The sequence below is a fragment of the Erinaceus europaeus genome, chromosome 16 (assembly GCF_950295315.1).
Source record: "Erinaceus europaeus chromosome 16, mEriEur2.1, whole genome shotgun sequence".
NCBI lineage: Eukaryota > Metazoa > Chordata > Mammalia > Eulipotyphla > Erinaceidae > Erinaceus > Erinaceus europaeus.
The window spans coordinates 1,207,732-1,229,316 of NC_080177.1; the positions used below are offsets into that span (position 1 = coordinate 1,207,732).

Here is a 21,585-nt window from a genome sequence, read left to right on the forward strand (position 1 = left end):
GCCCTCCTCTGCCTTTATTCTTCCTCTCTCCTGCCCTCCTCTGCCTTTATTCTTCCTCTCTCCTGCCCTCCTCTGCCTTTATTCTTCCTCTCTCCTGCCCTCCTCTGCCTTTATTCTTCCCTCTCCTGCCCTCCTCTGCCTTTATTCTTCCTCTCTCCTGCCCTCCTCTGCCTTTATTCTTCCCTCTCCTGCCCTCCTCTGCCTTTATTCTTCCTCTCTCCTGCCCTCCTCTGCCTTTATTCTTCCTCTCTCCTGCCCTCCTCTGCCTTTATTCTTCCCTCTCCTGCCCTCCTCTGCCTTTATTCTTCCTCTCTCCTGCCCTCCTCTGCCTTTATTCTTCCTCTCTCCTGCTCTCCTCTGCCTTTATTCTTCCTCTCCTGCTCTCCTCTGCCTTTATTCTTCCTCTCTCCTGCCCTCCTCTGCCTTTATTCTTCCTCTCTCCTGCTCTCCCTCTTTTCTCCTCTCTTCCTCTGCTCTAACTCTTTCAGTCACTCACTAGCTATAATAAAAATCCAGAATAGCAAGTGCAACCATGTAAATGATCATAACTTTTAGGGACACATGAGAGAAGATATAAGACATTCTGTCAGTAGGTCTCTCTGGTACTGTATCTGTATGTTGCCGTGACTAATGTCTTACCTTTCCAGTTGAGATATTTTATTACACTGTCACAAAACAAACAGAACTTGAGCTGGTAGGTCTCTTCTACACTTTCTTTGTCAAAGTTCTCTTTCTTTTAGATTACTCTAAAAATTAATAGAGTTTTTAGCAGGCCTTTTTATTTGAAGTCTCTGAAAAATGTGTTTTTGTATGTTTTAGTAGGTATAATTCTTAAACAATTCCGTTATGTGAGTTTTAATTACAATGCTAACGATAGGCTTGATTTTAAAATATTTTCCGTATATAATTATCACAGATATCTCAGCGATTTTCTTCAGTGGATGAAGAATTGAAGCTTCATAAGACGTTGTCTCAAGGAGAGATCACAAAGTCATCTTCTGTGAGGCAGAAGGCTTCAGATTTGGACACCAGGTAAAGACCCGCCCTGAGAAGTGGTGGGTAATGGGATTTAATTGCTGACTGACTACAACTAAATACTGAATCTCTTAAATACAAAAAACCAAACTTGTTAGAGAAACTAGTTTTGGAACTAAACTCACTTTCCAATTTTTCAACAAGTATTAACTGACCACTCCTGTGGAGCGGACACCCGTGCAGAGACCCCTGTGCCTGCTGAGCTGGGACCTCGGAGCCTTAGGCATGAAAGTCTCTTTGCATAACTGTTATGCTGTCTTTCCAGTTTTGTTCTATTTAAGAGTCCAGAGGGATAAAGAATAGGGAAACTGTCAAGGGAGGGGGTTGGATATGGAGCTCTGGGGGTGGGCACTATAAGAACTTATCCTGTAGTCTTATTAATATTTCCATTTTATAAATGAAAATTAAAAAGAGTGTAGATGAATTTTTTGAGTCAAGTAAGTATCTTGTTCCTTATTGTGCCATGTGAATCACTTGGCCTTCACTGAACACTGTGATGGGACATTGCCGTCTCTCTGGCTTATAATATTCACTCTCTGGGCACCACGTTATTTAAGATAAGTAAGTAAGGGCCTGAGTTCAAGCCCCGTGGGGCTGCAGGCACCCTCGACTCCTGGCCAGCCCCTCACTCAAGCTTTCTCAGCAGCCTCATGCTCAGCTCTGGTCACAGCTGCCCTGACCTGAGGACAAATGCAGAGCAGTCTTGAGAGTGTCGAGTCTGGCTCTGAACTCAGTTAGCTGAAAGTTAAGGGGACTAATGCACGTGCCGTTCTATGTATGAAGAGTTGTCCCTGAGATACTGACTTCCGTTCTTACTGTGGTTTCAAACAGGCCTCAGAGAGCTAGGATGAGATTCTGGGCCAAGGGAAGACACGGAGAGAAGAAGATCGTCCGGGCGAGACCCGACACCCAAACAGAGGCCTCAGCACCCTTGGCTGCTTCAGATATGACCCCAGCTCTCCTGTTCCCAGATGGTAAACGTGGGCAGAGGGTGGAGACTGTCTTCAGAGGTCGTGCGCACTCTTGCTTCATATTCGCCTCTGTCTCGCAGTCACGACGCCAGTCGTGTGGGCTGGAAACTCTACTAGGATAGTCGGTCTGTAGCCAGAAGGTGACTAGAACTCCATAGGAGATCCAAGCAAGCTTGGCGCAGAATAGCGAAGCAGCAACAGCCTCAGGAATGATTGTGAATCTTCGGTTAGCATGCAGCTTCTTTTTTTTTTTTTTTTTTTTTTGCCTCCAGGGTTATTGCTGGGGCTCAGCCTGCACTACGAATCCACTGCTCCTGGAGGCCATTTTTTCCCCTTTTGTTGCCCTTGTTGTTTATTGGTGGTGTTGTTACTATTATTGTTGTCATTGCTGTTGGATAGGACAGAGAGAAATTGAGAGGAGAGGGGAAGACGGGGAGAGAAAGACAGACACCTGCAGACCTGCTTCGCCGCCTGTGAGGTGACTCCCCTGCCGGTGGGGAGCCGGGGGCTCGAACCGGGATGCTGACCCAGGATCCTTCAGCTGGTCCTTGCGCTTTGTGCCATGTGTGCTTAACCTGCTGTGCTACCGCCTGGCCCCCATGGGTCTTTCTTTAAATTAGGGACAGAAGTTGGGAGGGAAGGGCCCGCACCGGACTGGAGGACAAGGTTCTGGGCTCACTGCTCTTTTCCTCTTACCGCCCAGTGTGGCAACTTCAGGACAGAACAGACTGAGACAACGGAGGGGAGGGGAGGGGAGAGGGCTGCAGCGCTTCCCCCCTGCAGGTGGGACTGGGGGTTTGAACCCAGGTCCTTAGGCACTATAACGGGAGCTCAGCCAGATGCGCCACCACCTGGCCCAGCATGAGTTCCCTGAGGCGTAGCCGTTTGTGGCCTCTTTGTCCTCTTAACGGCGCACACTTCTTGTGGAAGTCGGTGAACAGCAGCTAGTGTCCGAGTGCCTGCCGCACGCAGGCTGCTGATCTAAACATACCGCGTCCAAGAACTGGTCCGTACAACAAGTTTGCTGCGGTTGGCGCAGCTGATAGTTTGGCGGTTCGCTCTGCTTCCTGAACAGTCTGCGGCTGTTTCTTCCTTTCCTTTTCTTTTTCTTTCTTTCTTTTTAAGATTTTATTTATTTATGGGAAAGATAGGAAGAGAGAGAGAGAGAGAACCAGACATCACTCTGGTACATGTGCTGCCAGGGATCGAACTCAAGACCTCATGCTTGAGAGCCCAGCGCTTTATCCATTGTGCCACCTCCCGGACCACACCTGCTATTTCTTTGAAGACAGTTTCTACTTGCTTCTTTTTCTCTCTCTTTCTGAGATCCCCATAATTACTTTTTAAAATTTATTTATTTATTTATTCTGTTTTGTTGCCCTTCTTGTTTTATTGTTGTAGTTATTATTGTTGTTGTTGATGTCGTTGTTGGATAGGACAGAGAGCAATGGAGAGAGGAGGGGAAGACAGAGAGGGGGAGAGAAAGACAGACACCTGCAGACCTGCTTCACCGCCTGGGAAGCGACGCCCCTGCAGGTGGGGAGCCGGGGCTCGAACCGGGTCTTTAACACCCACCCTTGTGCTTTGCGCCACCTGCGCTTAACCCGCTGCGCTTTCCGGCCCCCCCTATAAATACTGTTAATGGAGCCTTTGAAGATGCAGACATTTCAGTAGTTTTACAGTGTTTTTTTAATTCTTTAGCTCAAATTTCAGAATTATCTCAGAGCCAGCCATCACCTCCTTTGAGCCCCGAGCTACCTGCCAGCTGCCAGAAGGAAAGCAAAGAGAATAGAGAGCCTTCTCCAAAGGGAAAGTGCAGGGGCGGCGCCGGGGGCGGCAGCGTGGCCTTGGAGGGTGTGCACTCGCAGAGTGACTCTGTGCGGATCCTGGAGAGTGCCGGCGACTTGAAGAGCATGGACGAGTTTCTCCTGAAGAAGGTGCGTGGGCTCCCTCCCCTCAGCGAGTCAGGCTGAGCAGCGGCCCTGACAGCGCGGTGCTCGTGGGTGCTCGTGCGTGTGTGCGTGCGTGCGAGGACGTGCGGAGGGAAGAGTGCTTCCCTGAGTGCCGGCCGGCCTTTCTCCAGAAGGGTGCGGTGACAGGGTGCTCGGCAGTCATGTCGGCTGGGGGACTTGAGGTCTTCAGCTTGCGTTGGCACCCGTGTGCTCTGGTGTGTCCTGCTTGGTTTCGGCAGGTGGCACCGTGCCTGCAGCGTGAGACATCCGGTCGGCAGCACTCTGACCACTCGCACCCTCGCCTGCCCTGCGCTCGATGGCAGAGCCTTGTGTAGGAGACGGCGTGTGCTCACCGCTCTGGCCATCTCTCTGCACTTGGCTGTGCACAAAAGCTCTTTCTGTGGTCCCCAGATGAATGACCTGGACAATGAAGACAGCAAGAAAGACACGCTAGTGGACGTCGTCTTCAAGAAGGCCCTGAGAGAGTTTCGGCAGAACATCTTCAGCTTTTACTCGTCTGCGCTGGCGGTAAGTCGGCCGCGTTAGATGTGCACTGGCTTGACACGTGACCCGTGTGGAGATGCGTCCAGCGGGGTGTCTCCAGGTGTGGCCTTAGTCCAGAAGCAGGCAGGGCAGTGCTGGCCTGATGCCCTCCAGCCATCCTTATGGGCGGATGTGTTTCTGGCCTCTCAAGATACTGAGTTCAGGTGATCTCCTCTGGGGGCTGCGTGCTGGCGCAGCGGGGTGAGCGCACACGGTACGAAGCACAAGGATCCACGCGAGGATCCTGGCTTGAGCCCCGGCTTCCCACCTACGGGGGTCTCTTGACAAGCAGTGAATCAGGTCTGCACGTGTCTATCTTTCTCTCTGTGTCTTCCCCTTCCCTCTCAATTTCTTTCAGTCCTGTTCAATAAAATGGAAAACATGGCCACCCAGGAGCAGTGGATTCGTAGTGCCAGTGCCAAGCCCCAACAATTCCCCTGGAGGCAAAATAAACAAACACCCAGACATTCTTTTCTTACCAGAGCACTACTCAGCTCTCATTTGTGGGGGTGTGGGGAATTGAACCTGAGACCTCAGCAGGGGAGAGGGAGTGGGAGAGAGACAGAGATACCTAGAACACTGTGTTACTGCTTGTGAAGCTTCCCTCCTGCAGGTTAGGAGCAGGGGCTTGAACCCGGGTCCTTTCGTGCTATGACACGTGTGCTCAGCCAGGCGCCCCCACCCTACCCTGGGTTCAGACCTTCTGTCTCCTCCAGCGGCTCTGCTGCTCTGCGTGTCCACAACTCCCTAGCTTTTGCTGTAGTTTCTAATGATTCTGTGTTTAGAATGTATTATACACTTTTTCGGTGATTGTGTTTTATATTCACTGATCTTATGTATCAGTTTATACCCCTTTTAAACTAACCCTCTATTTTCATATGCTGTCCGTCACACTTAAAAATAATTTTGGATGCTCGAGTATATAGAAATAGCGCTATAGAAACTACTTGTTAGAATCTCAGGACATCTACTCTACAAAAGTCAACTCATCTAGTTGGACTTTTTTGTTTAATCTAAAATTCATTAATTAAGGTGACACCAGGAAACCTTTCTTGTGTACAGTCTGTTCCCCCCCCCCCCCCCCCCCCCAGTGTAAGTGGTTTTGCCTTTTAACGAAAGGGAACAATAGGACGGCCAAAATAGCTGTTTGGAGTGTCTGACTGTTTTGTCATGCAAACAAGGCAGACGCTTGGACACTGTTGGTGTCTCTCTGCCCCACCTCACCCCTGAGAAACTCTGCCCAGGGAAGTGAAGCTTGATCTAGGATGAATAATTAGGACATTCAAAGTTGGTGGGATAGCCATGCTCAGACCCAACACAGCCACCTTCTTCAAAGTGGTATCTCGTTGTTGCCTTTTTTTTGCATTTCTCTGATGACCTCAAGACTCCAGTTGAAAAGTCCTGGGAATTATTGAACAGTGTAGTAAGGTGGCAAGCTACAGAATCAACACACAAAAGTCGCTGAACGAAAAGTAGAGCACAGTCCTTTGACTATAGCAGCAACAACAAGGGTTAGGCGCAAAAGTAACGAAGGAGGCGAGAGACCTGTGTGCCGAAGATGATAAGTCCCTGTTAACTTGCACCTGTGAATCGGTGAGAGGGAAAGAGATTCTGAATGCACGCGCGCGCGCGCGCGCGCACACACACACACACACACACACACACACACACACTTTCTGTTCACTTAAAGATGGTTTTCTGTGATAGAGGCTCTAGACCTTTGTTTATAGGTAAAAAAAAAGGGATGTGGTGTCATGCTAGACATATTGCTTGCTGTCCGGGGAGGTGATGCACTGCTCATTCTCAGCGCTGAGCATCCAGTCTGGACTCTTACGCTTTATAGGATCTTAATAGACTGGAACTATGCAAACTAGATAGATTTGTGTGGTGGTAGGTAATTAAAAACATCGCAGATAATCTTGATAGCTTAATAAAGTAAAAAAAAAAAAACACCTCACTTAAGAGAGAATGCCTGGGCACCTGGCAGTAGCACACTAGGTTAAGCGCACATGGTGTGAAGTGCGGGGACCTGTGCAAGGATCCCAGTTCAAGCCCCCGGCTCCCCACCTGCAGGGGCTTGCTTTGCAAGCTGTGAAGCAGGTCTGCAGGTGTCTGTCTTCCTCCCTCTCTCTCCATTTCTTTCTGTCCTGTCCTACAAAGAAATGAAAAAAATGACCACAGGAGCAGTGGACTCGTAGTGTGGGAACCTAGCCCCAGCGATAACCCTGGAGGCGAGAGAGAGGGAGAGAGAGAGAGATGCCTGAGACTCTTGCCGGTGATTTCATTTTTAGACTTTAGCGAGTCTGATTCTGCAGACATCCCATGCAGAGAATTTCCGCGTGTCACAAGATCTCACAGGCACACCCTTAGCCTGAACTCGCTCCGTCCAAGTGAAATCACTTTCCTCCCTCCGTTCAGAGAACGTCTCAGGAGGACCATGCTGTTTCTTCTCTTTCTGCTCCTCAGACAGATGATGGGAAAAGCATCCGCTACAAAGACCTCTATGCACTGTTCGAGCAGATTCTGGAGAAGTCCATGCGGCTGGAGCAGCGTGATTGGAGCGAGCCCCCCGTCAGAGTCTGGGTCAACACTTTCAAAGTGTTTTTAGATGAGTATTTGAGCAGATCCAAGACTATGGACCACGTGGCCACAAAGGTAAATACCGTGTTTCAGTTTCCGAGAGAACTTACATATGAGCTTTTCCCCTGGAATCTGTTTGAGACGTCCAGTATCTGAAAAAGATATTCCAGTGAGCATGACAGCTTAGCGTGACTATAGATCTTACAAAGTCTACTTTGTCTTACAAGCTCATCAGACCACGTTACCTGGCATTTGGCAGCGAGTGCATTTCTCGCTGGGCTAAAGCGTGGTGTTGTGCCGTCTAGATGCTACCTGGAATATTAGAGGGTGGTGAATGAATGTCCTTTTGTAAAACAGTTGGAGAAAGTTTTTGTTTTTGTTAATTCATGCTCATCTTTAAGTAAGGACTTGCAAATTGTATTTGTCCTTGAGTTAGATGTCCTATAAAACTGTGATTTTCTAGAAATCTGTATAGCAGTAAAAATAATCTTCCCAAGTGCTAGTGTTTGATGTTTCTTATTTAAACTCTAGTAACAATGGTAAGATCCTTGCTAGAGAAGCTGGTAGCAGGCCTACCTCAGGCCGTCAGCCAGGCTGGAATAAGGCAGTGTCTGCTCATTGCCAGGAGGACTTTCAGCCTCTGTTTGCTATGCTGCATTTCATTCCAGTCATTCCAGCTGATAAGTGTCTAGATTTATATTCCATTTTAAAATCTTTTTGCTGTGGTCAGCTAGAAATAAATCCTTGAATGCCTTCCTGTTCTAAACCTAGGTGAAGAGTTTTATATCATATCGTGCAGCAGGGGCTTCTTACTGTGTTTGCTTACAGTGCTCAACAGTTGACTTGGGCCATTCTCTCTGGTTACCAGAAAGTGTTCTCTACAAAGGAGCCCCATGCCATGTCCTTTACATGAGCTCCGAGGCGGTTTTCTAGAGCCAGTGTGGAAAGCGCAGTCTCTGAAACTAGCACTTTGTATAATCAAACTACATGAAATGACTTTGGACCGGCCTGGAGTGCAAGCAGACTGTAGCCTTGCAGCCTGCTGCTTGCTGAGCAGTGTGTCCTGCCAGACTCTCCCTGTTCTCGGTTCGCTTCCCAGCACTATGTGCGTCCTCTTGAAGAGAATTCTCAGTGTTTGCACAAAAGAGTGTTAGTCTTTGCTGTATCACCGTGTCTCTGTTTCTCTTGTACCAGGTGCCAAAAACAGAAAGAAAGAAAAGAAGGAAAAAAGAAGCTGACTTAGTAAGTTACAATGTTTTTCATGTTGCAATAAAGTTAATTTCGGTCAGCAGTTTGAGTGTTTCTGCTCATGTAGTTAAGAAGGGGCTCTACCCGGGAAGTAGGGGTGACAACATTCACAAGAGTCTAGAATGACACACGCGTCTTGAGTTCTGTGACTTCCAAAAATGGCAGAAGATGTTCAGTCATGAGGGTACAGATGTGATCCCTCTTCAGGACCATGGAGCTTCCTACGCTGCTCTCCTCTGAGCAGACTCAGGGCCGGCACCGCAGTGCTTTAAGGCAAGGCGCTCCCCTTCCTGGCGGCATGTGGCTACTCGCCGTGGCTGTTCTCTGCTGCGTTGTGTCTTCACTGCACACTTCGTACTGACCTCTTTAGTGCTAAGAGCCAGGGGAGCTGTACAGCTCAGAATCCACTGGTGGAGGCAAGTGCTCTGCCAAGTGTCTGTGCTTTTTACGACCCTGCCTGGAGCGTCCGAGGGTCCTGTGTGTCCATAGTCTCACCAGCTGTGCGTGTGTGACCGTCATTCTAGCAGATGTGAAGTGGCATGCCTTGTGCTTGTGATTTGCTTCTCCTGGTGACTAATGATTTTCAGCGCTTTTTCATACGCCTGTTGGTCATTTGTACTTTGACACACTGTCTACTCAGTAATTTGTCTATTCCCCCCCTCTATTTTGTCTGTTTTCTAAACTGAGTTATCTTCTCACTGAGTTGCAGTCATTTTTCATATGTCTAGACAGAATCCTCTATACACGTGATATGCAGACATTTTCTCAGAGTCTGTGGCTTGTCTTCTCATTGTAGTAATGATCCTTTGAAATCAAAGTTACATTTTAATAATGTTACTTGCTGTGGTCTTTAAGTATTGTACTTCAATTAAACTTGGAGTTATCTGTAAAATTTTGAAAGAATAATCAAACCAGTCTTTCATTTTCTAACCTCATATCTGTATGAAGCTGGATTTTGTTAATACTTTTCAAACTTAAGTTTGTATTGCTATAGCAGATTGGGGCAGAAGTTGCTGTGAGAATCCAGTTGCCTTTTGTCAAGCTAGGCATTGAAAGAGATCTACAAACATGTGACATACAATACCCCCCTCTGTCTCTGTCTCTCTGTTTCAGTCGTGGCCCACAGTTTATACACACGTCTGTGTGTGTGTGTGTGTGTGATTCAGTCATGGCCCACAGTTTGTGCACACCTCTCTCTCTCTCTCTCTCTCTCTCTCTCTCTCTCTCTGTATGTGGCTTCTGCTTCTCTCCTAGTTTGTTAGCTTTGAGAAAGCAGACACCATATAACTTAACTTTCTTTCCTCCTGGGATCAGTGCCCAGCGAAGACTCAGCGAACTTGAAACTTCCCCGCTGGCTGAGTAGGCAGCGTTTGCCGTGCTGGCTTTAAGCAGATGGTGTGTTTCTTCCCCGCCAGGTGGAGGAGCACAATGGTCACGTCTTCAAGGCCACGCAGTACAGCATCCCCACCTACTGCGAGCACTGCTCCTCGCTCATCTGGATCATGGACCGAGCCTCTGTTTGCAAGCGTGAGTATGGGGTCTGTCTCTGTTTCTCACTGGGGCAGGAATGTTGAATGAGGTGAGCCGGAAGGAGGAGGAGGGTGCCGCAGATCTTTAAGGTGCTTAGTAGATTACTTGGCGTTTCTGTCTCTTGATTTTTATATGTCTCCTTTAACATAAAGGAGCAGTCACACCTGTTGTGTCCTTTGGGGCCAAATGGATGGAACTAAAAGTGACAATGCTTGAGGGAGTGGAGACGGCTGGCAGCCGGCTTTGCTGGTGTGAGTGTGTAGAGGTGACGTGTGCCCTCGCTTAGCTGGCGGTGACTGGCGAGGGAGGGGTTCCCAGAGCTCCTGCGCGGTGCGGAGCCAGTGCCTGGAATCTTACAGTCTCGTGAAGCGTAACTAGCTTAACAATGCAAATACGAAGGGGGGCCGATGGTGGTGTCCTGGCAGAGCACACGCTACAGTGTGCAGGGACCTGGGTTTAAGCCTCTGGTCCCCACTTGCAGGGGGGAAGCTTTACAAGTGGTGAAATAGTGCTGCAGGTGTCTTTCTCTCTGTCTCCCACTCCCCTCTCACTTTCTCTCTGTTTTATAAATAAAAGGAAGAGGGAGGAAGAAGAAGACAAGGCATGAATAGCTGCTGGGTTGTTACAGTGTAGGTGCCAAGCCCCGTCGATAACCCTGGTAGCAGAAGTAAGTAAATCAACAAGCAAATACAGAGAATGGGAGCAGCCGCGCCTCCTCCTAGACCCTGGCCCCACTCGCTCACTCGCGTCCCTCTCGCGAGAGCCCAGCCACATGGCTGGCGTTCTGTGCTCACTGTTTGCAGTGGCCTGTTTGTGGTCTGTATGCTTACGCCTCATTGGACCTGCCTCCCCACTCAGTTGTCGCCCTCTCTGGAAGCTCTCCCTTTGTTCTGCTACCTAAAACGCCCCTCCCCCAGTCCTTCGCATCTTCAGTTAGATACAACATAACAGTCTTGGTAGCAGTTGCAGTGGTTCCAGCTGTATTTGGCACTGTCACTTTCTTATTTGTCGGTCTGCTCCGCTTGAATGCGTGCTCTTAAGGCCGGGACACTTGGCCGGGGGCCTCCTCTACACACCTTCGGTTTTGATTAACCTGTATCAGGCTGGGCAGACCTGTAGAGATGTGCGCTGATGAAGTGTTTTTTATTGGAACCAGAATGGTAGCTTTTTCCTTTCATCAAAGTGTGTAAATCTGGAATGTAAGTAGAGGCACTTGCAGGCTAGCTTTGCTCTGGTTCCAGAGACCCCCTGCACCTCTGCTGTGGTCTCTCTGTGTTCACTCGGCACCTGAGGTGGCTCGAGTACCACAGGGTGCTCTCCACAGCAGAACCACCCCTGGTTGTTCTGGCTTTCCTTCTGTTTTGCTGCCATAGGCTACAAAAACCACAGAGAGTGGAGGAGAGGATCTGCCGCATGTCTCTGTTTAGCCTCCTTTCTCCAGGTGTGGTTTCTCTGTAGCTTGAATTTTTTTTTTTATTGTTGTAGTTATTGTTGTTATTGATGTCTTTGTTGTTGGATAGGACAGAGAGAAATGGAGAGAGGAGGGGAAGACAGAGAGGGGGAGAGAAAGACAGACACCTGCAGACCTGCTTCACCGCCTGAGAAGCGACTTCCCTGCAGGTGGGGAGCCGGGGGCTCGAACCGAGATCCTTACACCGGTCCTTGCGCTTTGCGTCATGTGCGCTACCACCCAGCTCCCTTGTAGCTTGAAGTTTTAAGCAAGCTGCTTTTTTATGATTTGGGTGGCTTTTTGTGGGAGAACATGTGACACCAGGACTGAACTTGGAGCCACACAACTTGTTCGCCTGCACTGTTCACTGGGCCACCGCTTGGGGCGAGACTGGGGTGCACTGGTTCCCTGGTAGGTTTGAGTGCATACGTTGGCCTGGGAAAGGGTATCTAGGCACAGGCACGCGGGAGCCAGACCTGGTGCAGCACAGTGATGCCGCCCGCCTGAATGCTGCTGCGTCTCCCACCTGCCAGCCGCCTGCTGCCCCCTCACCTGCTCTGCGGCTGCTTTGTCAGTCTCGCTCCCAGTCATAGCGGGCGGCTGTGACCTTCTGATTCCTGAGAAATCTGACCCTCAGCTTCTGATACAATAAGGCCTTTTATTTCAGCGGGATCTTAGGAAGTAATGCCTCCCTTACCTGCTAGAAAGGTTCTCACAGATTGCAGAGCAGATGAGTGTGGGAATATGAAGCCTGACTGTGAATCAGACGGAAAATACAGTTTCTTCCTGGAATACTGCAGGGATAGGCGTGAGAGCTAGGCAGTCCTGAAAGAATGATGAGCTTTTTCACAAGCAGCAGTTAGAAACTTCAGGCGTGCTTTTCAACTTTTTTTTTCCAGTAATGAGTCAAAAATTCTTGTTTTTAATATTTATTTATTTATTCATTCCCTTTTGTTGCCATTGTTTTATTGTTGTAGTTATTATTGTTGTTGTTATTGATGTCGTTGTTGTTGGATAGGACAGAGAAATGGAGAGAGGAGGGGAAGACAGAGGGGGAGAGAGAAAGACAGACACCTGCAGACCTGCTTCACCGCCTGTGAAGCGACTCCCCTGTAGGTGGGGAGCCGGGGGCTCGAACTGGGATCCTTATGCAGCTCCTTGCGCTTTGTGCCACCTGTGCTTAACCCGCTGTGCTACTGCCCGACTCCCAAAAAATTCTTAATTCTAGTGTTGTGCGCATGGCCTCTCTATGGATACGTGTGCGTGCACAGCACATGGCACTGACTTCCCTAGTTAGATCTGACCCTGGACCAGTTGTCTCTGAATACAGGTGTGTGTAGCACATGCGTCTATGTGAGCCTAGGATTAAAAGGAGGTTTCATATCCAGAAGAAATCCATCAACTTAGGCTTCTGTCATTGATGCACAGACATTTTAAAATGAACTCTAAACCTGTTTTTCAGTATGCAAATATGCTTGCCATAAAAAGTGCTGCCTGAGGACCACGGTCAAGTGCTCCAAAAAGGTGAGAAGTCACACGCGGGAGAAGCAGAGTGGCCCATGGGCCTCTGCGCCTGAGGGGAGGAGTGAGTGCGTTTCGGATGTTTGTGTAGGGCCTTGAGATTCAAAGATTTTGATGACAAGAAGAAAGACTTCCCTCTTTCCCCTCCCTCCCTTCTTTCCTTCCTTTCTTCCTTTCTTTTTTTACCAGAACACTGCTCAGCTCTGGCTTATGATGGTCTGGGGGATTGAACCTGGGACTTCAGAGCCTCAGGCATGAGAGTCTCTTTGCATAATCATTATGCTATCTACCTCCACCCAAGAAATACTTCTTTTTAAAAAAAATGTTTATTTATTCCCTTTTGTTGCCCTTGTTGTCTTATTGTTGTAGTTATTATTATTGTTATTGAAGTCATTGTTGGCTGGGACAGAGAGAAATGGAGAGAGGAGGGGAAGACGGAGAGGGGGAGAGAAAGACAGACACCTGCAGACCTGCTTCACCGCCTGGGAAGCGACTCCCCTGCAGGTGGGGAGCCGGGGGCTCGAACCGGGATCCTTTCGCCGGTCCTCGTGCTTTGCGCCACATCGTGCGCTTAACCCGCTGCGCCACCGCCCGACTCCCCAAGACAGACTTATGTCGTGACCCATACAGAGCATGTAGAAGGATGTATGTAAATAACCGAAATCTTTTCCCTGACACTTGATCTCCATATACTTCCTGGTGTTGACTTCACAGCACACAACACAGCAGTGCTCTAGTGTCTTCTGTTTCTTGAGACACTCACAGAAATGTCTTGAAAGTGGTATTTTTATGATTAGGTAAATATTACATGCGTAGCAAAATTTTCTAGCAAAGTCGGTGTTTTGCACATTTCTATTTGGGTGCATAGACTGACGTCTAGAAAGACACTGACCGTGCGCGCTTACTTTATAATTCCAAGGTGCAGCCGTTTCTGAGCACACGATCGCGCTTTCCTACTCAGTCATGTATCGTATCTGGGCTGTAACACAAGTCTGTGCCCAGGTTGTCTGCAGCCCCTGACAGTGTCTGCGTCTCTCTCAAAGTAATAGACACAGTGGTTAAAACACATGGAGGTTTTTGATTCCAGACTTGAAGCACAGTGGAGGGTGGATATCTGCTTCCAGCCAAGGAGTTTGTGACAGGCAGTTGCCTGGAATATGTGATGAAGTCTGTTGCTAAGCCCAGATTGACGCTTGGGGAATTTGCCCCTGGGGCCTTTATCCTAGAGAGAAGGGAGGTGCTGGTTCTCGGTGGACCACATTTTAAGCCTCAGAGGAAGCAGCAAGGCTTTGGGGAGCCTCCAGGACTTGGACTAAGTCGGAGTTCAGACCTGCTGGGGCCGCAGGGCCCGCAAGCCAGGTGTGGGCTTCCTCTCGGCATTTTCTGAATTCTTTGGGTGCATAGGGCGAAGCGCTAACGAGCAAACCAGCCAGTCGGTGAGTTTCCTGTGGTCTCAGAGTGCTGAGGAGAGAAGACCGGGGTTAGAGGCTCAGGGCCCTGGCCAGTCAGTGGGGCTCCCCGTGCCATGTCTAGGAAAGGCAGTGACCAGGGGGCTCCAGCTAATGCCGGGGCAGCCTTGAGGCAGCCCTGCTCAGCCCAGGTGACCTGCACCTCATTCTAGGTGAAGCGGTGACCGGAGGACGCGCGCTGACATCGTTGTGTGGGTTTTTGTTGTTTTCTCGTATTTTCTTTGAGAAATTGAGAGGGAGGGAAATAGAGAAAGATAGACACCTGTGGGCCTGCTCTACCTCTTGTGAAGTGTCCTCCTTGCGCGTGGGGGAGGGGACTTGAACCCGAGTCCTTGGCTGGTCAGGTGTGAGCTCAATTGGGTGTGCTACCACCTACCAACATTTTTTTCTTTTAATGTTTTATGTTTATTGGTCTGGCTACCACAGTTACTGCTGGGACTTGAACCCTGCAGGGCTGCACTAGACCTAGGAGTGTGTGAGTGAGAGAGACAGAAGTGGACACACCAGCTCCCCTCTCCTGTGCTCCCTCAGCCACTGACAGCTTCTGAGGGTAGCGGAACAACGGCTTGCTGGAAAAGTCGCGACATATTCATGTGACAACCCAGTAGTTCACTTGTTAAAGAGGGAGAAAGTGGACATCAGGGCATTTTCCAGAGAGCTGTTGGGGTATTCCCAGTAGGCAGTTTGTTGGTGTGAGCAGAGTGATGGCTGAGAACAGAAGAAGTAGACTGCACTGACTGACTGGAACAGCCCGGGGCCTGTTGGACACAGCTGGAGGGAGGGGGCAGGCAGATGCCACTCAGCTCAGAGCCGTGCGGGAGGAGGCGGGCAGGAGAGAGCCACAGGGACGGCGGTTTCGGAGATGAGCCGTGCGTGCCTTTTCCTGAGCACTGTCGGTGCTCAGGGTGAGCAGCACTGAGGGTGAGCTGCCGGCTTGCAGCCGCCGAGACAAGGGTCCGGCTGGAGTGACATCACATGCCCCGAGTCAGTAAAGAAGCAGCGAGCACTGTGCCCGGCCGGCTGTCAGAGCTGAAGTCTGCAGGGGCCGCAGAGCGCTCTTAAGCTCCCACACCTATCAGACCAGCGGGCTTTCCCACCGCTCCCAGCACATGCTTTACATGGAAATCTGTCCCCGTGGCCTTGCCCAGACCCTGCGTTTACGTGGAGAGAGGTTTCTCTCTCTCTCTCTCTCTCTCTCTCTCTCTTTCTTTCTTTCTCTCTCTTTTTTTCTTTGAGATTTAAAAATATATTTATTTATTCCCTTGTGTTGCCCTTGTTGTTTTATTGTTGTAATTGTTGTTGATGTCATTGTCCTTGGCTAGGACAGAGAGAAATGGAGAGAGGAGGGGAAGACAGAGAGGGGGAGAGAAAGACAGACACCTGCAGACCTGCTTCACTGCCTGGGAAGCGACTCCCCTGCAGGTGGGGAGCCGGGGCCTCGAACCCGGATCCTTGTGCTGGTCCTTGGGCTTTGCGCCACGTGTGCTTATCCTGCTGCGCCACCGCCCGACTCCCGGAGAGAGGTTTCTAACGGGGAGACTAGTCTGTTGCCTGCCTCTGTCACTAGTAGCGCCCGCCAGGTAGACAGCAGTTCTGAAAGAATGTGTGAAGTGTGTTTCGAGGTCTCTGAGTGCAGTGCCCTGACCCTGACCTCTCTCTCAGTACGATCCAGAACTGTCATCCCGACAGTTCGGAGTAGAGCTGTCTCGTTTGACCAGTGAAGACAGAACTGTCCCTTTAGTTGTGGAGAAGCTCATCAACTACATTGAGATGCACGGACTGTATACAGAAGGCATTTACCGCAAGTCTGGTTCAACTAATAAGATCAAGGAGCTTCGACAAGGTCTGGACACAGGTAAGACCGAACGCGTGCCTTCAGTCTTGTTCACCTTCTTGACGCTTTTCTCACACTTAGAAGAAGACAGTCTTTGTGAGGCTTGCTTCTGATCTCTGCCTTTCTGAGTTTTGCTCTGATGTGATCAATCCAGCAAGCACATCTCCCCCCCTTGTACTGCTTGCAGTAGTTCGGACAGATTTCATTGAACCTTTTTTTAAAAATTATTTTTGTATTTATTTATTTTTCCTTTTGTTGCTCTTGTTTTTTATTGTTGTTATGGATGTCGTCGTTGTTGGATAGGACAGAGAGAAATGGAGAGAGGAGGGGAAGACAGAGACGGGGGAGAGACAGACAGACACCTGCAGACCTGCTTCACCGCCTGGGAAGTGATTCTCCTGCAGGTGGGGAGCCGGGGGCTCGAACCGGGATCCTTATGCCGGTCCTTGTGCTTTGTGCCACGTGTGCTTAACCCGCTGCAATACCGCCCAGCTCCCTCGTTGAATCTTTTTAACAAGTTGTAATTTGCAAAGAAGCCAGTTTTGGTTCAAGGACATTAAATAATGAGCTGTTGGTACAGCCATGGTTATGCTGGTATTTCACAGCAGTCGTTGGGAGTTAGGACCCAGGGTTACAGAGGCTCTGCCCACACTTGCCACTAACTGGCTAGCAAGTGGGATTTCAACCCAAATCTTTTCATCTTGAAACTGCTGCCTAGTGCCCCTTATTGTTCTGACTCTGAAGTAGCGCTTTTCCAGTGCCTCTTCTGGCCTTCCTATGTTACTAACATTTCTTTTGTTTTGTTTTGTTTTTGTTTTGTTTTTGCCTCCAGGGTTATTGCCGGGGCTCGGTGCCTGCACCACAAATCCACTGCTCCTGGAGACCATTTTTTCCCCTTTTGATGCCCTTGTTGTTTTATCATTGTTGTGGTTATTATTATTGTTGTTGCTGTTGCTGTCGTTGGATAGGACAGAGAGAAATGGAGAGAGGAGGGGAAAACAGAGAGGGGGAGAGGCAGAGAGACACCTGCAGACCTGCTTCACCGTCTGTGAAGCGACTCCCCTGTAGGTGGGGAGCCGGGGGCTCGAACCGGGATCCTTCAACCGGTCCTTGCGCTTTGCGCCACGTGCACTTAACCCACTGCGCTACCGCCCGACTCCCACTAACATTTCTTTAACTGAGAATCACTCACTTGAGTTTGTGTCTGTTGAAAGCTCAACCTTTAGTCCTGGTTTGTACACACAGATGTGACTTAATTTTCCGTTTCCACTCTGTAGCACTGTTGCAGAGAAATAGGTGTCTTTTAGTCAGTGTTCGGGACGATGACACCTGTATCTGTGTGGCCAGCGACCTGTCCGCATGCCTTTGCATTCTGTTAGGAGAATGAGCAAACCAGCGACACGTGAATCAGATGGGAGTAATGCCTGGACTTCTTAGTTGAAACTCGGGCAGGAGTTTCTGCTTGCCAGAGGCTCCATCAGCTGCAGTGTGAGTCAGCACACGTGGAAAGTCATTCGTTCTGAAGGCCGGGCAGAGGCGCACCTGGCTGAGCAGCCTTCTTTGGGCTCCGCTTGTCACCCAAACATCGTGCTGAGCATGTGCCGGGTCCGAGCATTCAGAAACAGCAGTCTTCACAGACTCTTTAGCGTCACACCTCTGTCTGCCAGCCCACAGAAGGTGTGAGGGGAATTCAGACCCAGAGCTTGGATCTGGCTTAGAAGAAAGAAGGGAGTTTCGGTCCAAGATGGTGTCTTGGTGATGATGGTTTCTGAAATGAGTCACTGGCTGTGCACATTTGACTTGTGCTCTAACTCTTGTATCTGAATATAGATGTTGAGAACGTCAGCCTGGATGACTATAACATACACGTCATCGCAAGTGTATTCAAGCAATGGCTGCGTGACCTGCCCAATCCACTCATGACCTTTGAACTCTACGAGGAGTTTCTCCGGGCTATGGGTAAGCGAGCACAGGGAATTCCGGCGGGGTGCCATCTCCACTGCGGGCCAGTGTCACCCTGACCTCGTCACATGACGAGGAAAGGAATCAGTACCCTAGAAGTTTCCCGAGTAGGTCACTTTGCTGCTTCTCAAGAGGGGAGATTCAGGGTGCACTGCACACAAGTACTTTGTGAGAAGGGGCCAGAACATTAAGAGAAAGGAGAGTCCCGGCAACCAGTGGTGCTGAGGAAATTGGGTTGAAGTGTGCAGAGGACTGAAACAAGGCCGGCACTCGTCACAAGAGTCAGGTGAAGCAAAGACTCGGACAGCAGACCGTTCAACGCAGGAGAGAAAACATTGCTGAACACTCTGTAACATTCACCTCGAAAACATCTTTGAGGGATCAAGTCCGACAGCAAAGAAAACAAAACAACATCAGTCTAGCGATAGTACATCGAACTGAGAGGCTCCTGCACAGCCAGAGGAGCCGTCCGCGAGGCAGACAGACACACACCCTGCAGGGGGAGCGCTGCGTGCCCCACTAGTGAAGGGGGTCCACAGACTCGGGAGTAGGAGCAACAGGGCAGCGTGAAGGCGGGGCGCGGCCGCCAGCCAGGACACCCCGGGAAGGCGCCTCTCACTGCGCTAATGTCAGGCGTGAGGAAGGACAGACAGCACCAGCACTGGCGAGGGTGTGGGTGGGAGAGGCCCGGCAGGAGCGGGGCAGCCTGACACTGCGGAGAACAGCCTGGCAGTTCCTCAGAGCCTAGCGGCAGGCCGCGAGCTGGCAGTCCGCCCAGACAACTGCCCAGACAACTCTGAGACAGACGCCCGGCCAAGAGCTCATGTGCGCTTCGCTCATGGCGGCACAGGTCGTTGTAGCTTAGACTAGAAACAGAACACAAGTGGGAGAAACAGGTCAAGAATTGGTAGATGCACGACAGAATACTACATGGCAGTAAAAAATGATGGAACCGGGGCTGGGGGGTGGCGCACCTGGTTGAGCGCACACATTACAGTGCACAAGGACCCGGGTTCGAGCCCCCGGTCCCCACCTGCAGGGGAGAAGCTTTGCGAGTGGTGAAACAAGTCAGCAGGTGTCTCTCTGTCTCTCTCCTTCTCTTTCTCCCCTCCTCCTCTCACTTTCTGGCTGTCGCCAATAAATAAATAAATAAATAAAAGATGATAAAAATAAAGAAAAAACATAAAAAATGATGAAGCCATTTCGTTTACCTCATCTTGGGGGAAACTCGACAGAATCATGTGAAGTGAGATCAGCCAGAAGAAGGATGAATATGAGGTGACCCACTTCCAGGTGGGACTTGAGAGACCAGGAGGGAAGGCAAAAGACCGAGTGGGTCACACTCCAAGACCGATGAGATGGGCATGGGGGTGTGCTGAGAGCGCGGTGAGGACCCTGTGCACGGTGGTGGCGGGAGCCCGGGCTGAGGTGGGCTTGCTGTGCTGACACTGGTGTGGGAGGGGGAGGACAGGTGCCCAGATGGCTGCTGGCTTTCCTAGTAAGACAACGAAGAAGGCTGGCCGGAGACTTGGAGTCCTTCAGGTCAAGACAGCAGGCACGGACTCTGTGGAAAGCTGGCCGAGGCTGTGCCTCACAGGCTTTGACAGAAACTGCTAAGAAGTTTTAGCGCAGATTGGAGGCGTTAGTTTTTCAGAGCTCTGGGGGGTGGGCAGGATTTTGGCAGAGGTCTGTGCTGGGATCTTGGGACTGTTGAGGTCGCCACGGGACCCGGGTGGAGAGAGACCGGCGGCATCGGCTTCCTCAGTAGCTGAGCACAGACCCCGCTTCGGTGTGCCCCCTCGGTGGTTTTTCTGGGTCCGCAAAGGGATTCTTAGACCTGCTGAGTCATGCTGACTAGGACGTCTCACTTTTGGATGTCGGGGGAGACCCGCGACTGTCCGTCATTTCCCAGCGACTCGGCGATCGCTTCCCTGCCTGGAACCGTCATCCCCCACGACCTAATGTCTCTGCACAGAAAGGTCAGCACAGAGAGGGAAAGGTCAGCACTCACCTTTCCTGACTGTTGCCATTGTAGGTCTTCAGGAGAGGAAGGAGACAGTCCGTGGTGTGTACTCTGTGATCGACCAGCTCTCCCGCACTTACCTGAACACACTGGAGCGCCTCATCTTTCACCTCGTCAGGTGACTGGATGCCGCATGCTTTCTCTTGGGCTCTTTGAAATAAGTAAAGAACTCCTCCTTTGGGGAAGCCAAGATCTCTCTCCCTCCCCCCACCCCCCGTGTCACTCACACACACGCACACACACACACACACACACACACACACACACGCGCACACACACCATTTACAGTCCACAGTAGGTGTCTGTGATTCCTTGGAGAAGAAATTGTCAACTGAACTGAACTATGTGGCAGGTGGTCCCCTGCCCTCGTGACCATTTCAGTCTCGTGGTGGCACTTTTCCTATCACCTCAGTGCCTAGACGAGGAAGAACGTATTTGTTGTTGTGATCTAGTTCACAGGAAGTAGGTCTAGAAGTTGAGAACAGAGTGACACAAAGACAGAAGTCGTTGCCTCTCTGTCTTCCCTGAATGTCAACAGCAGCAGCAGACGATCAGAATGCCCTTTCTTTTGGAATAAGTGTCTTCTGCGACCATCTGACAAAGCCCGATGGTCTTGCAGTCTTTAGACTTGTCTAGCTAGTGAAGGTGACGCTGAGCGGTGAGTCCCTACACGAGGTGTCATTTGCTCTGTGCTGTTTCACCGGAAGGACAGGGTGACAGCACCTTTCCAGAAGCTACGAAGCAGCTTTGGCAACAGTCTTCAGTGTCTCCCAGCAGCTGAGGGGAGCGCTTTTGCAGGTCCTCAAGTCTTGTGCCCTCACCTCTCTGCCCACCTTCTTACCAGTCTCTTTTCTTCCCCAGAATCGCTCTCCAGGAAGACACCAACAGGATGTCTGCCAATGCCCTGGCCATCGTGTTTGCTCCCTGCATCCTCCGATGCCCGGACACTACGGACCCCCTACAGAGTGTGCAGGACATCAGTAAGACCACCACGTAAGACCCTCTGGGGGCCTCACAGTCAGTGCAGCCTCTCGGTTCAGGCGGCCTTGGGGAGGCTGCCAGGCCGAACTGGCTTTCTGATGCCCAGGTGAACCTTTGTTTAGACTCGACTCAGCATGATTTTTTTGAAGGAGCTTATTTTTTCACATTTGGCTGTAGAAATGTTTATAGTTTCAAAATATAATTTAAAATTCCACTTTTCCAAGTTCTGCACGATTTGCACGTCTGTAGTCTGTCCTGGCTGTGGGCTTTTGGCTCTGAATCCCTTTAGTCTCAGCATGAAACTGTTCCTGTCTTTCACCTGCTTGTATTTGTTTTTGTGAAGACTGACTGCTTTTCTTCTTGAGTCATGGTTCTTAACCTTGACTGCAAAAGGAACTTGAAAAAATAATTGGGGCTGTGCCCTGGGAGGTGATACAGAAGATAACGTGCCGAATTCTTAACGGTGAAGTCCCAGGTTCGATCCCT

General features: G+C 50.1%; 1 protein-coding gene across 6 annotated transcripts in view; it reads left to right on the top strand.

The window, feature by feature from the left end:
• MYO9A (myosin IXA) overlaps positions 1 to 21,585 on the top strand; it is a 159,504-nt gene that overhangs the window by 121,449 nt on the left and 16,470 nt on the right. For all 6 annotated transcript variants that reach the window (XM_060175603.1, XM_060175605.1, XM_060175608.1 and 3 more), the window contains 12 exons: positions 917 to 1,032; positions 1,867 to 2,009; positions 3,708 to 3,943; positions 4,370 to 4,486; positions 6,968 to 7,156; positions 8,276 to 8,323; positions 9,745 to 9,856; positions 12,772 to 12,833; positions 15,962 to 16,154; positions 17,964 to 18,092; positions 20,131 to 20,236; positions 20,980 to 21,111. In XM_060175603.1, coding sequence (XP_060031586.1) covers positions 917 to 1,032; positions 1,867 to 2,009; positions 3,708 to 3,943; positions 4,370 to 4,486; positions 6,968 to 7,156; positions 8,276 to 8,323; positions 9,745 to 9,856; positions 12,772 to 12,833; positions 15,962 to 16,154; positions 17,964 to 18,092; positions 20,131 to 20,236; positions 20,980 to 21,111 — 1,583 coding nt within the window. The remainder of the gene's footprint in view (positions 1 to 916; positions 1,033 to 1,866; positions 2,010 to 3,707; positions 3,944 to 4,369; positions 4,487 to 6,967; positions 7,157 to 8,275; positions 8,324 to 9,744; positions 9,857 to 12,771; positions 12,834 to 15,961; positions 16,155 to 17,963; positions 18,093 to 20,130; positions 20,237 to 20,979; positions 21,112 to 21,585) is intronic.